This window comes from Camellia sinensis, chromosome 11 (assembly GCF_055761805.1).
Source record: "Camellia sinensis isolate YWXY chromosome 11, ASM5576180v1, whole genome shotgun sequence".
Classification (NCBI taxonomy): domain Eukaryota; kingdom Viridiplantae; phylum Streptophyta; class Magnoliopsida; order Ericales; family Theaceae; genus Camellia; species Camellia sinensis.
In genome coordinates this window covers 44596247-44610672 of record NC_138971.1, presented here as the reverse complement: position 1 = coordinate 44610672, position 14426 = coordinate 44596247, and the positions used below count along the sequence as shown (strand labels likewise).

Here is a 14426-nt window from a genome sequence, read left to right as displayed (position 1 = left end):
GTAGGTGTGAGAATGTAATTTCTAAAATGTCAGGGGGTGGGTAGTAATTAGACCAAATCTCAAGGGGTGTAAATGTAATTTACCCTATGTGTTTTGGTTTATCGGTGGAGTATAGTCTTGATTGTTGTAGACATTGCATGCAGATTATGTTGAATTGAAACTAATTTTTCATCCATTGTGCATTATGCATCATTATACATTGAACATTTTCAATGTTCTGATTTTTGAGAAAAAGGGGTGTATGCCATGGTGAATCTAGTTAGGAGGTGTGGTTGCAGTTTATATTATTGGCCTATGTGTCCTTGGTGAAAGTCCAGAAACCGCGTGGTTAGGTGCTGATTCTTCCGGTTAGTACTGGTGAAATGGCTTTGGTAGTGCTTGTATAGCCTACTTGCAGACATGTACCTAGAGATTCCCAGTGTGTTGTATCCATTGCCCTGTTTTCTGTATAAAAAGATTATTTTTCATGAATTGATATATAATCTGGCATTGCATAGTTTTGAGATGGAAAATAGGAATGTTTGGAAATTGGCATTCATTATGCATTCACCTTATGATTTTGCTAAGATTCATATATTGTGTTAGAGTATTTCCATTGGACTTTGGCTAACCCTATGTGGAAAACAACTTTCGGGTGCTGATGATATGCCTCTGCCAAGGACATAGCTTGGGAGGATTCGGAGCTTAAGGCTTCCTTTTGGGTTTCTTTGTGTAACTATTTTGATTAAGACTCGGGCTTTACATGTATGGAGTTTAAACTCATTTTGATGTAACCAAACATCATCTTGGAAAGTTGTACGCTAATAGGGCATTTCATTAATTGATTTTAATTTTCTTTCTACTCTTGTATTGATGTCATATGCTATAGATTCGGAACCTAGGATTCATGAGTATATATTGCATGTCACCTTTTGTAATGATCAAAGATAAAATGAATGGAAGATATCCGATTACTAATCAATAGACTTATTGTTATGAGTTGGGTTTTATGTTAATTATTTTGGTGCGTTACATTCACCTTGTCCTCTCCTTCCTGCTTGATTGAGCCTTGCAGGGTGTGTATCTACTCAACTCTCATTGTTAAGAGAGCTAAAATCTTCGACAAATTCCTTGGCCTTTGTCATTTTATGGCCTTTGTTTTCAACCTTGTCTTCCACCACCTTTTCCACTAAGCATTCTTGCATTGTCTATATGAAGGTGGTTAGATTGTTAGGAGAAGATGATTGAAAAAAAAATAATAAAAAAAAAATTAGAGGGAAAAGAGAGAAGTTTAAGCTTTGAACCAAAAACTCCCATTTTCAAATATACACTACCATAAACTAATATACCATCCTTGAGACACCAAAATCATCCCAAAAACTCTGATATAGCCAAGCTTTAACAACCTTTATAAAAAAAAAAGAATGAGTATTTTTAAAATAGAGGAAAACAGAGAACTTACCCCACACACTCTGTTAAACATCCAAAAACCTCATTCACACAAAAATTTTGAATTTTCAAACTGAGAATTAAGAAATACACTTCCTAAACTTGAGAGTGATGAAAATGAAGTTTGGAAATCAAATTCTTTTCTTCGAAGGTGAATTTTGCACACTTTTCTTTTCTTTTACTTTATTTCTTATTTTGATCTTTTTGTTTTATTTCATTTCATATTGTAAGCTTGTTATACTCTAACTGGGAGTGGTTAGTTAAGCCACCCTCGTATTCCCTACTTCTTTCTGTCTTTGGTGCTTCAAAAGTAGAAAACAAAGTTTTGCCCTGACTTGATTGGCTAGCCGGCCAACTTTTTGGCTGGTCAGCCAACCCTTCTTGGACAGAACCCAGTAACCTCCCGGTGTTGAGCAGAAAAGTCTCTGATGGTCTGTGAGGTCACCCTGAAGCTTCTGTTTTCTGTTTTTCTTTTAATTTCAGAGAGATTTGTGAGGATATTTTGTTGTAATATTTTTTTCTTTTCCCCTATTTGGATTTGCAATATCCAAATGCAGTAATAATTCCTGCTCCACTTCTTTCTACCTTATTCTTTATTTGCTTTCCATATCTATATATATGTAGTATATTTTGTTTATCATCATATCTATGTTTTACATCGATGTTTCATGCATAGTGATTCAACTAAATTGGCATTTGTGAGTTTAATCGATTATTACGTGATTTTGTGTGCAGTTTCATGTTCTTGATATGAATCACATGGCATGTTGTAGAAGTTGAATCAGTAGTTGCATATTGTGAATGAATTGCATTAGAATCTTGTATATAGGATCACGCATGCTTTACTAACTTTATTTTGTAATTGCTTGTGGGACACTAGTAAATATGTAAGTTTTTATGCTTTAGCATCTCATTTGTGTGTGTTTTTTTTACTATGTGTTAGCATCCTACCATACAACTATGTGCTTATTTGATACATCTCTATGAATGCTTGTGGATAGAGGTTGTGTTGTTTAATTTGGAACAAAATTGATTTTCATGCCGCAAACTCAAGTTTCCGTCGAGTTGTTTAAAATGCTTTCAAAAATACATCAAATCGGATTGTTCCAAAATAAATGACATAATCTATACTTGTTTGCTTCACATAATAATTTTAGCATTTATTAAATAAATCGGAATATGAATATATAAAGTAAATAAAATTCATATCATGGTTTAATAGAGGCCGATTTTTTATTAGGTGAGCGGGGGTGCTCAATTAATGACCCCTTCTCATATCTAAGGTTCCAAGCTAGACATCCTTGGTTACGACAAACAGTGGCCTTGGCACTAGTCACGAGTTTTCTAATTTTCTCAAAATATTAGGTGGCGACTCTGAGATTTGGAGATGTAGTCCATTTCTGGCAAAAAATTTTGTAATAAAATGGGTTTCCATAAAAGTTGCCAAATCTGGACTCTCATCTACGTTTCACATTGCACTCGTGAGACTAAATCGAAGATACCGCGGGTCCAAATTGTTAACGCACGCAAGTACCCCCTGGGTATGTTACAGCTAGATCAACACATTCCGCCCAATTGTAGACAAAATGTGACGGCATATGTCAAATTGATCAAAATTTTGAAAGTTTAGGTGTAAAATTGATATTAATTGAAGTATGGGGGTCAAATTGAAAAATGCGAGAAAGTTTGGGGGCAAAATGATATTTTCTCTAAAAAAAAATCCACTGGACCTCATACCTTATACACTCCTTAGACTGAATTTATCATCAATTTACTCTATATTCAAATACAAATTAAAATCTTCTTTATTTATTTTTATTTTCTTGATTGATATAATAATAATTATTATTAAATTATAAAAATAAAAAAAAATTATTTTAAATGGAAGTGAGGAGACAAGAAGTGAGCTGGAAACTTGACTTAGAAATAAGTGTCACATATTTTTTTTTAAATTTTAGACTTTTTAGAAAAGTAGGAATGGAGATTTGGAAACTTAAACACATCTACTACATTTGCTTATATAGATAGTATATATAGATAGATATGTTGTAGTTAGTACGGTTATACACATATACATGAAAGAACATTTGGTATATGGAAGGAGAAAAATAAAATGTAATTAAATTTATAAATGTGTGAATATGAGGTGCACAGAGATTAAATGATATGTGAACATAAAATTACTCACAACTCCGCAAACAAGTTTTGCACAACCCAAAGAATGAAAAGAAATGGATAAATTACAAATACATCTCCTCAAATTTGTTAAAATATAATGTTCTGTTTGGTTTGATTTTTCAAAAATTGTTTTTAAATGAATTTTTGTTTATGTTTAGTGAATTTTTTTTTTCATGTTTTAGTCAATTTTTAGTATTTTTTAGTTGCACCTAATCTAAATGCATCTAAAAATTAAATTAAATTGATTAAAATATTTAAAAAAATTATTAAAAATAAATAAAAATTTGCGTTATTTTTGTTCAAGTTTTTGTTTGTTTGCTTGCTTGTTTGTTTGTTTTTTTTTTAATATTTTAGTCAATTTATTTTACTTTTTAGATGAATCTAGTTTTGATATATCTATAAAGTAAATTTTTTTTATTAAGATATGAAAAAATTCAATAAAAAAGCAAAAATCCAATTAAAAATAATTTTTGAGGATTTAAACCAAATAATGGCTAAACTTTCTCCTCACATTTGAGAAATTTCATCATACCAATACCTCAAATTGAATGATGTAATTTCTCAAATGTGAGATTCAAAACACTTTTTCTTAGTTTCATAATAATTTTTATTAATTTTAAAATATTATTAATTTTTCCATCTTTTAAAAAATTATCTTATAGTAATTTCAACGTCAACAACAGAGGAAATATCATTTTACTCCTCAAATTTTCATGCGTTTTTCAATTTGATTCAAGATTTCGATTAATATCAATTTTATATTCAAACTTTTAAAATTTTGATCAATTTTGCCCATTTCGTCTACAATTAGACAGAACATGCTGACGTGATACCAAAATTCATTTGGAATTTTATTTTCCCTCCTAAATTATATCTTAAAAATCAACTTGTCCCTCAAATATAAAAAAAAATTAAATTAAATTTAATATTTGGCGGGTAAATTGATTTTTAAGGTATAGTATTAGGCCTCGTTTGGGAACAGGCTAATTTAGTAACTTTTTGGCTATTTGGCTAAAAAAATAGGTAAAAAAAACTTATATGTTTGGGATGACTTTTTGGCTAATTACGAAAAGATGTGCAAAAAGTAGAGAGAAAAGAGAATCTTTGACTTTTTGGTATGAATTGTTGGTTTTTTGGCTAAAAATATAACTTTTTGACTTTTTGGCTAAAAAGGTAAGTCTCCAAACGGGGCCTTAATTCTCAAATAAAATTTCAATTGAATTTTGGTATCATATCAATACAATCTATTCAATTGTAGATGAAATGTGACGACAATAACTAATTTAACTGTAAAATTGATATTAATTAAAATTTGACATCAAATTAAAAAATATATGACAATTTGAGCGGTAAAATGATATTTACGGGATATTATTCAGCATTTGCCAACTAATTGTCATTGTCAGTGGTATGCTTGCTTGCCGGCAGCCAACAATACTCAAGTTGTTGACTTTCCAAAATGATAAAAGGAGATGAAATGGAATCACAATTCCATAGCTAAACTGGTGAGTTATTGATAATCCCCATGGTTGGGGGTTCAGTTTCATGAGAGAGAGATGACTGAAACATCAGTGGATTTGCTCATGGAGAATTTGAAGGAGCTAATGAAGAGCAACATTGATTTGATTGTTGATGAGAAGGATCAAATTGAATCTCTTTACCAAGAGTTTGGGTTCCTGAGAAGCTTCCTCAAGGACTGGGAGGACAAACTCTGTGAGGCTAAGGAAGTGAGTAACATGGTGAGACGAATTAGAGATTTGGCGAACGAGGTAGAAGATACCATTGATTTGTTAGTTGTTGAGGCTATCTTGAAGGATACTTATAAATCAGGCAAAGTGGATCATGTATGTGATCTCTCTTTGAATCTTGGCAATTTCAAAGAAGAGATTGAGGCCATTAAAACAGAGTTGACAGAGATTTATAGCAAGAAGAGTCATGACATTGGGGCCATGCAAGAAAGGAAGCCTTCCCGCGGAGATTTCTCGAGAGCAAAGAGCATTGTGGGGGAGGAAGAAATAGTGGTGGGTTTTGAGGATGAGGCCTTGACGATAAAAGATCGACTTGCTAGAGATCAAAAGCAGCTAGATACTATCTCGATTGTGGGGATGCCTGGACTAGGTAAGACAACTCTAGCCAAAAAAGTGTATAATGATCCTTTGATAATATATCACTTTCATATTCGTGCATGGATCAATGTTTCCCAAGAATACCGAAAACGAGATGTGTTACTTAGTTTATTTTATTCTATTAGCCCCCATACAAGTAGGGCTAATTCAGCTGGCCAAAATTCTTGCATTTCATTAGGAGGTCAAGGGTTCGAGTCTGGTGACATGCAAGACTCTCCAATCCCAGACTACGGCCTTCGATGTGCCAAAGGAAAAAAAGCAGTAAAAGAAATGAGTGATGAGGAATTAGCTGACAAGCTGAGAAAAAGCTTAAAAGGTAAGAGGTATCTCATTGTGATGGATGATATTTGGGATACTAGGGCTTGGATTGATTTGAAAAGTTTATTTCCAAATGACAACAATGGAAGCAGAATTATGTTCACTAGTCGGTTCACAAATGTGGCTTCGCATGCTAACACCAATACTCCCCCTCTTTTTTTAAGTTTCTTAACTGAAGATGAAAGTTGGGACCTCTTCAAAAAGAAGGTATTTCGAACAGATTGGTGCCCTCCGGAGTTGATGTCGATTGGAAAGAAAGTGGTAATAAAATGTCAAGGACTACCACTTGCGATTGTTGTGGTAAGTGGGATTTTTGCAAATATAGAGAAGAGTCAAGACCAATGGAAGCAAGTTGGAGAAATCATAGATTCATGTGCTGTTGGTGATCTAAAACTATGCATGGAAACATTTGCATTGAGTTATAACCACTTACCTCATCACTTGAAATCATGCTTCCTCTATTTTGCAGCATTTCCCAAGGACTTTGAAATCCCTGTGTGGAAGTTGACACGATTATGGGTTGCTGAGGGATTCATACGAAATATTGGGGAAAGCAGCTTGGAGGATGTAGCAGAAGAATACTTGATGGATGTAATAGGTAGAAATCTCATATTAGTTTCAAAAAGAAGGTCTGATGGTAGAATCAAAGCTTGTAGTGTCCATGCTCTGTTGCACGATTTTTGCCTCAAAAAGGCTGAGGAAGAGTATTTTTTACAGCGAATTTTGAGTCTTTAATTTTTTTTCTCTTCTTCAACATCAAAGCATTGTTCACATATGCGTCGTCTATGCTTTGGTTCAAACACTTTGCGAAATACTTACCTAATCCCATCTGGCTTGAACACCCGCTCTTGCTTGTGCTTTCTCTCTAACTACATTCGCTTTGATCCCCATCTATTTCTTTCTCACTGCTTCAAACTTCTTAGGGTGTTGGATATGATTTATATAGATTTTATCGCATACCCCAGTGAGATAGAACAACTCTCTTGAGGTACTTAGCACTTGATATTCTGTGGAACCCCTTCACTGGTGAACATTCTAGACACTACTTACCAACTTCAATATCCAATCTAAGGAATTTGGAAACCCTTATTCTTCGTACATCAGTTGCATATGTTAGTTTACCGCGGAGTATTTGGAAGATGGTAAAATTGAGGCATATTTAAGTTAGTGGAAGAGGGATATTTGTAATTCAGAGCTTATGTCCTAATGATCACTTTCCCTTATCATTGGATAACCTACAAACACTCTCTTGTGTAGATCCTTGGTCTTGCAAGGATATTTTCTTGGCTGGGACTCCCAACCTCAAGAAGTTGGATTTTCATGGAGCTATTTTTAAATGTTTGGAAATGTTGAAGTTTCCTGATATAAGCTGCCTAAACTATCTCCAAAAGTTGAAATTGTGTTCCAAAGATGATGGATTGAATTTCAATGATCTTAGAAGTATTAAGTTCCCACCAAATCTTAAACAACTAACTTTGAAGGGAGAATATATAGAGTGCGATGAGGTTTCAATCTTGGGAAAGTTACTGCCCAATCTTGAGGTTCTCAAATTATCTGGAATTTATGAGTGAGAATGGGCTTGTGATGGAAGCGAAGTTTTTCCTCGACTTAAAATTTTAAAATTAGAGGGCTGGATGATTGGGAGTTGGCAAGTTTCTGGCAATTACTTTCCTAGCCTTCAGCGATTAGTGCTTTCTGGATTTCAAGACCTTGATATTCCATCTGAAATAGGAGATATACCCACACTTCAGATAATCGAGGTGCGTCGGTGCTACCATTATGTTGTGAAATCTGCTAGGAAAATTAAGGAAGAGCAAAACAGCATGGGAAATAATTGGTTGCAAATTATTGAATCTGACAATGTGCCGGAGTAGTAAGCGTATTAACACAATCAAATTATCCGCTTGTCCTTTAATTTTCTAATTTATTTTGTTATTCTTTTATTTATTTATTTTTCTCACAAACTATAAAAATAAAAAAAAAATTGACCCCTCACAACCCAAATAGTGGCAGATTTTTAAGAATTAATCTTTAAAAAGACTGAAACAGGCTTATGAACTAGCCCACATTTAAATGGCTATAAACACAGCACAAAGAATTACTTCTTTGGAAGAAAGCAAGCACTTCTTAACCCTTCGTTTGTTTAGGCAGGAAATATTTTTTACATTTTTTTGCTATTTGGTGCCAAAAAAAAAAATCAATGGAAAACATTTCTGTGGTTAATAGAAAACAATTCTATTTGGACAGAAAATGTTTTCCATGTTTAAAAGGGAAAAAACCGTTTTCCGAATTAAAGTTTTATCAATGCCATTACATTATCATCACCACCACCACCACCACCACTGCGACAACCACCATCACCATCATCGCCGCCACCGCCACTGCCACTGCCATCTCTACCTCATTACTACCACCACCACCACACCACTACCACTGCCGCCGCCGCCGCCGTCGCCGCCACCACCACTACCACTGCTACACCACTACTGCCACACCACTACTGCCACCACCACCCCTAACACTTCCACTTCTACCTCCACCCTACCGCCAGCACTATCACTACCAGTAATGTGACTTTTAGTACATTAATTTTAATAACACAATCAAATGTAGGAAAAAGTTTTCTATAGAAAATATTTTCTACCGAAATAAACAGCATATGTTTTTATTATTTTATAGGCCACCAAATTGATGTTGCTGCACCTGATTTTATATGTGAATTTCATTTTTATTTTACAGATTTATACATGGGTTCGAGGAAATAATATGAAAGTACTTGAGGCACTTCCTCTTCTTTACTATTTTTCACTTCATGGGCAAAGATACTGCATAGAGGGCTGTAGCTGAACAGAGCGGAGTGGATAAACTCACGTGTATGAATCACTTAAATTGAATTTGGATTATAGATTTTGATAGGAATTTGGATTGGAAAAGAAAAAAGTAGGTAAAATGTAGCATATTTCATTCAAGTTTCACATATTTTCCCTTTCATTTTTCAAATTTCTATCTAAATTCATAATCTAAATATAGCCCTATAGCTTTCCTGTATATTCATTCTTTGTTAAAACCTAAATTTGTAACTTTTGATTGTGTTAGGGATAAATCCCACCTTACAAACTCTTATACCCATGTAGAGGTATAAATCCATGTGACAAAATTTACGGGGCAGAGAGGTAAATCCGTGGTGTATAACAGAGAGTACAGTGACTAGATGAAAATACACTCAATATTTGAGACATCTGCTCACGAGCAACTGAGTAGCCCTAAATCCCTCCTGCTCATGGTTATTTTACATCTACACTGCTCTCCGGCACACACCCATTTTAGCATCCATAGCTCCTACTCTCTCACTCTCAAGAAAAATAAACTTCAATTATATTTATTTGATCACTTAACATTGACAGAAAATCCTAAGAGAGTTATCAAAAATTGTGGTAGATCTCATTTCATTAAAACAATAAGATTTGTTAATATGATTGTTGTTGATGTTGTTCTCATCAGGATGTGTAGCATGTTAATCTGGCAGCATTTACTATGAGATTTTTCTAAACAAAATCACCCTATTTGGTTAAATTTTTTTTAAAACTATATTTGATTAAAATTGTTTGAAAAAATAAAAATCAATCTGACAAAAATAAACTAAAAAATAAAATTTATATGAAAATAATAAATGATGATAGTATATGTCAATATTGATGATGGCAATTGTGGTGAAGTTGGCACTACAATAAATCGAAACTTACAAACAAAAATCAAAATTTTCCAACCATTTATCACTTTGATAAATTTTTTAATATCATTATGAGTACCAAATAATCATTCCACAAAAACAAAACATACATCTAAGAAGTCTCAAAATATTCTCGCTGTCACAAGAAGAAGCGAATACATTAAAAAAAAAAAAAACAAAAACAAAAACCTCACTCAAAACTTGTGTAATACTAAATTGAGTTATCAAGTGCCACGTATGACATTTTTCATTTTGTCAAGGGTGATACTATATAGAGGCAAGGGTTATGAAGTACGGGAGTGGGTACGAGTATGGATGCGAGTATTAATACGATACGAATATATTGATATGGTAAAATATAAAAAAAGATAAAATATGAATACGGCTTGGTACGCTTGTAAAAAAATATTTATTTTGAATTTAGAGTAATGTAAAAAATAATTGAATGGTTTAATTTGTTAATATTCAACGTATAATTAACATTTAATGTCAAAAGTAAAGGTACATATCAAAATTAAATGTCTATATATTAAATAACTTACAAATCATAGTTTAATTTTAAAATCATGTTAAGTATAAAACTAAAAATAAAAAAAGGTCTGGTGAAAGGAGTTTTATCTTTGTAATAGAAGAAAATATTATTTCAACTAAGGTACGGTATGGGTTGAGTGTATACTAGGTATGTCTGGGTACGCCAAAAATAAGATAAAAAAAAATGAGTATGTGTTTCATGTACCCGGTATATATGCAAAAATACCATATAAAGTACCATATACCAATAAATACCCAATACGAGTATGACATATTTTTCGAAGTACTCATGCTCCATAGGACAGGGGGCTATGTGGTTAATGCTGAACAAAACTGACACTACAAATATATGCATCAGTTGCTGGCCTTTATTTCATTAAAGTAATGTCTACTTCTCAATTTCTAGTTGTTTTTTTTTTTTTTTAGTGAAGAAGACATCCCTTAACAATTTTTAATGTATGAAGTCTTTCGAAATAAACTTTTCATGGATCATGCGAGAATTGAGTTCGATCATGTGACAGTAGTGATTGATCAATGAAGGTTGAATGTCACTACAATCTATAAAACTATTTCAAGCATTGGCAATATGGACAAAAATATCATGCAGTTTTATTTTTATAGATGTGAGAGAGGAGTTTGCGTCAAGCAAACGGGCTGAGCTAGTTGTGACTTGGGTCTTGCCATTGGATTACGCAACTGAGTTAGCATAACCGAGGGTAGTTTGGCCGAGGTTCTAGATCATGTGGCTAAGTTAGCCCAAAGTCCGAAAGTTAGACTAGGCTAAGCCGAGCTAGGTGAAGCGATGGTCGAAGGCTAAGCAAGGTCAGCAGGAATGAACAGAGCTGGGCAAACCGAGCTAGTTATTGAGCTTGACCCTGAAGGTCGACCGGAGTTGAGGTTGGAACTAACCAGGCTATGCCTAGCTTGGTGGAAATCGCCAAGTGGTCCAATTGGAGTGTGAGAAGAGAAACCTGCCAATGGTGTGCATCAATACTGTTTGGCAGTTTAGCCAATGTTGTTTGGCGGGATTGACGGGTACACGTGTAAAGAATAGAGAGGGCAGTACAGCCATGTGTCCAGGAAAGGACGAGTAGAGTAGCCCAGAGGCTATATAGACTAAGCGGTGTCTCCATATAACAAGTTTGAATTTTTGGCTGCCCAAAGCTCTATCTCTCTTTTGTCTTCTTTCTCTCTTCTTCTTTCTAAGGTGCTAACTTGATCGTCGGAGGAGTTTTTCGACATTACACCTGCAAGGCAATCCATCGTTGCTTTGTTCTCAGGTTGAATGACATTGTTTAGAGCAACATGAAGCTTAGACGCGAGGAGTACGGAGAGCGACGAATATTTCCTCCTCATACAATTGGCGCCATCTGTGGGAATCCGACAGACAAAACCTTGTCCTCCAAGCTTTTCAGATCATCTTTTATGGCGAACAATGACGACATCCCACTGTCTGCCATCGATAGCTGTAGACACCCCATTTTTGACCGTCCTCAAGACTTGGACGTCACCGTTTGAACACTCGGTGATCATCCATCATTGTGTTCGTTTGGAGTTCCCGGAGGTCTCGGCTCGCGCGCCTTGCCTCAGGATCCCCGAACTCGGCTGTTTAGTGTCTGGTTTTGCACCAAACACTTTTGTTTTGCCTTAGAGGGGCAGGGAATGCCTTGTGAGACATCCCCATACTCCACCGGCAGTGGCTGGAGGCCACCGGCTGGTCTTTTTCTTCCATCGGCAATTTTGTTTGCCGGTCGGCACACTGTATTGCCGGTCGGCATAATATGTTGCCGGTCGGCACTGTTTTTTGCCGGAATAGCTTTTTTGGGCAGCCGACCACTATTCCTCCACTTTTTGGAGATATTTTGTGCCAGCTGTGATAGCTGGCACCAACTCCTTTCCCCTCCATACACGTGTATGGAGGGATTTCCCTCTAGCCAAGCTTGTTGAATAAGCTTTGCAAGAGGGATCCTTATAAGAGGGAGGCTTTCCTCTTGGTTCTAGGTTAGAAAACAGAAGCAAAAACCAGCCTTAGAGATATAGATACATATTATATCTATACCTCTCTCCCTCTCCCTTCTTGTGTGTGTTTCTTGGCCCAAAAGGTGTGTTTTACCTTACTTTTGCACCATTACACACACTATTACACCTTAGTCCGAGATTGAGGGACTTGGGGGAGTTGTTCCTTGAGTTTTGGACTGGTTTTGATCCAAAGAAGGAGGTTAGGCCATTTGTTCTTCAAGGGTTCTTCAAGGGTGAGCATCTTCCCTTTTATTCCCCAAACTTGCTTTGTTTTTCTACCTATTTTGTTTATTGTTTTGGCTCTTGTGTATAACATAAAAAAGACTCATATTTTCCTGCTCTAACACTTTCATTAAGGTCACTTTGTGGTTAGATTGCAAACTCACCCTCTTAGGCCTTGTTTGGCCTATTTTGGTGCCCTTTTGATAAGGTTTTGTTTACTTCAGCATTTTGATCTTTTGATCACCAAAAATCAGTGTATTTTAGTGTCAAAAAAGTTGGTTTGAAGTCTTGCATAGGGGAGGGACACCCCTCTCCCTTTATGGTTTTGTTTCCTTGCTTTTTGAGCTCAAAAGGATAGCATGTGTGCTTGATGTTTCTTGGCTTCATTCCAGCACTTTTTTAGGCATCTTAGGTCATATTTAATCTCTGCTTTTGGTCAAACTTGTGCCTCCTTGCATGCTTGTAATACTTGCTTTGTATTGCTCTATTTTGCTTGGAATTGTATTTCATGATTAGGCCATGATTCTCGTGTGTGTTGGCTTGGTTCTATGAAGCATTTAGCATTGTTTTTCCATGCTTAACATCTGTTGGTTATCAACTTGGTCATGTTTGGCATGCTTGTTAGAGTTGCTTTGTATTTTGGCTTGGAAGCTTTGAGCATTTTGGCCTCTAGCATGCATGGTTGTGATTACCCTCTTGATTTGGCATCATCTAGGGTCATATTTTAGTCCAAGAATCATGCTTGTATGTGTGCATGCATGGCCTCTTTCATGCCTTGAAGATGTGTCCACTTATGCCTAAGAATGAGCCTTAGTATGTTTGCTTCATGGGGGATATCTTAGTTGCCATATTAGGAGCTTCTTGGGGTCCTATCTTGCATGCATAAATTCTTTTTTTGCTTGTTTTGATCATGCCATGAGTGGTCATGGTAATGGGGGTGAGTTGTCTCATTTTTGTGTCTTAACTTTGGGACCATGAATTTGCTTGTTAACATGAGTTGATTGCCTACCATTTTAAGCACCTTTGGTCACTGTTTTGAGGAGGGTAAGGGTCTGTCCCTTTGCCATTTTTAAGCCCTTTTGCATGCTTGCTCCATGTTTGTTGGATAGTTATTCCATTAAGCTTTGTGTAGCACACCAATTCCATGGTCAATTAGCTCCATGTTTGCATCATGTTTGTATCTTGTGCGCTTGGTATCATACATTTTGTCATGATAATTGCATATTGCTTGTTGTGTTTTATATCTTGGTGGCATGTTACATTTGAGGCTTGTGAGCATTACATGCATTGCATTTACTTGGTTTGGGGTGTCAAACCAAGTGCGGGAGTCAAGGACCATTCATACTTCAAGTGATGTAATGTGCCTTGATCCCCGGTCATCGGGACCTTTGACTCCAATTTGATAAGGCCCCGGTTTTCACGTTATTTGTTGCATGCATTTTCATATCAAATAGCAAATTTGATCCATTGAGTCATCATGCACCTTGGATGGCTCAAAGATCGAAGGTCATGCTTCTTTGAGTTCGAAATATGATAAGAAGTAGGACCATGCTTACATGTGTCCAAGAACCCCATGCCATGCACTGTCTGTTCTCTGTTTTGCTGTCAAATTGTCTGCTGCAGGAAGTTTCTGCCGACCGGCAGAATTTAGTGCCGACCGGCACTATCTGGAGTGCCGATGAATCTGATAAAGTGCCGACGGGAATTTTGGAGTGCCGGTGGCAATTCTGTCTGGCCGGTGGTGCTCTGCAGGATGCAGAGAGCTTGTTCCAGCACTTTGGAAATTTTCAGAAAGACAAGACAGTACAAACAGAGGCGACAAGAGTGTAGCACGGGTTTTCCGGGCAGGACGGATTCGAGCATGCATCATCTGC

At 35.9% G+C, this 14426-nt stretch overlaps 1 protein-coding gene across 1 annotated transcript; it reads left to right on the top strand.

Annotated features, from left to right (window-relative positions):
* Positions 1–5032: 5032 nt before the first annotated feature.
* LOC145803112 (putative late blight resistance protein homolog R1A-10) lies at positions 5033–9079 on the top strand. Its single transcript, XM_082896469.1, has 2 exons — positions 5033–7923; positions 8790–9079. Exon 1 carries the CDS (start codon positions 5163–5165, stop codon positions 6783–6785), a length of 1623 nt encoding a protein of 540 aa, XP_082752595.1. The 5' UTR covers positions 5033–5162; the 3' UTR covers positions 6786–7923; positions 8790–9079.
* The last annotated feature ends 5347 nt before the right edge of the window (positions 9080–14426 follow it).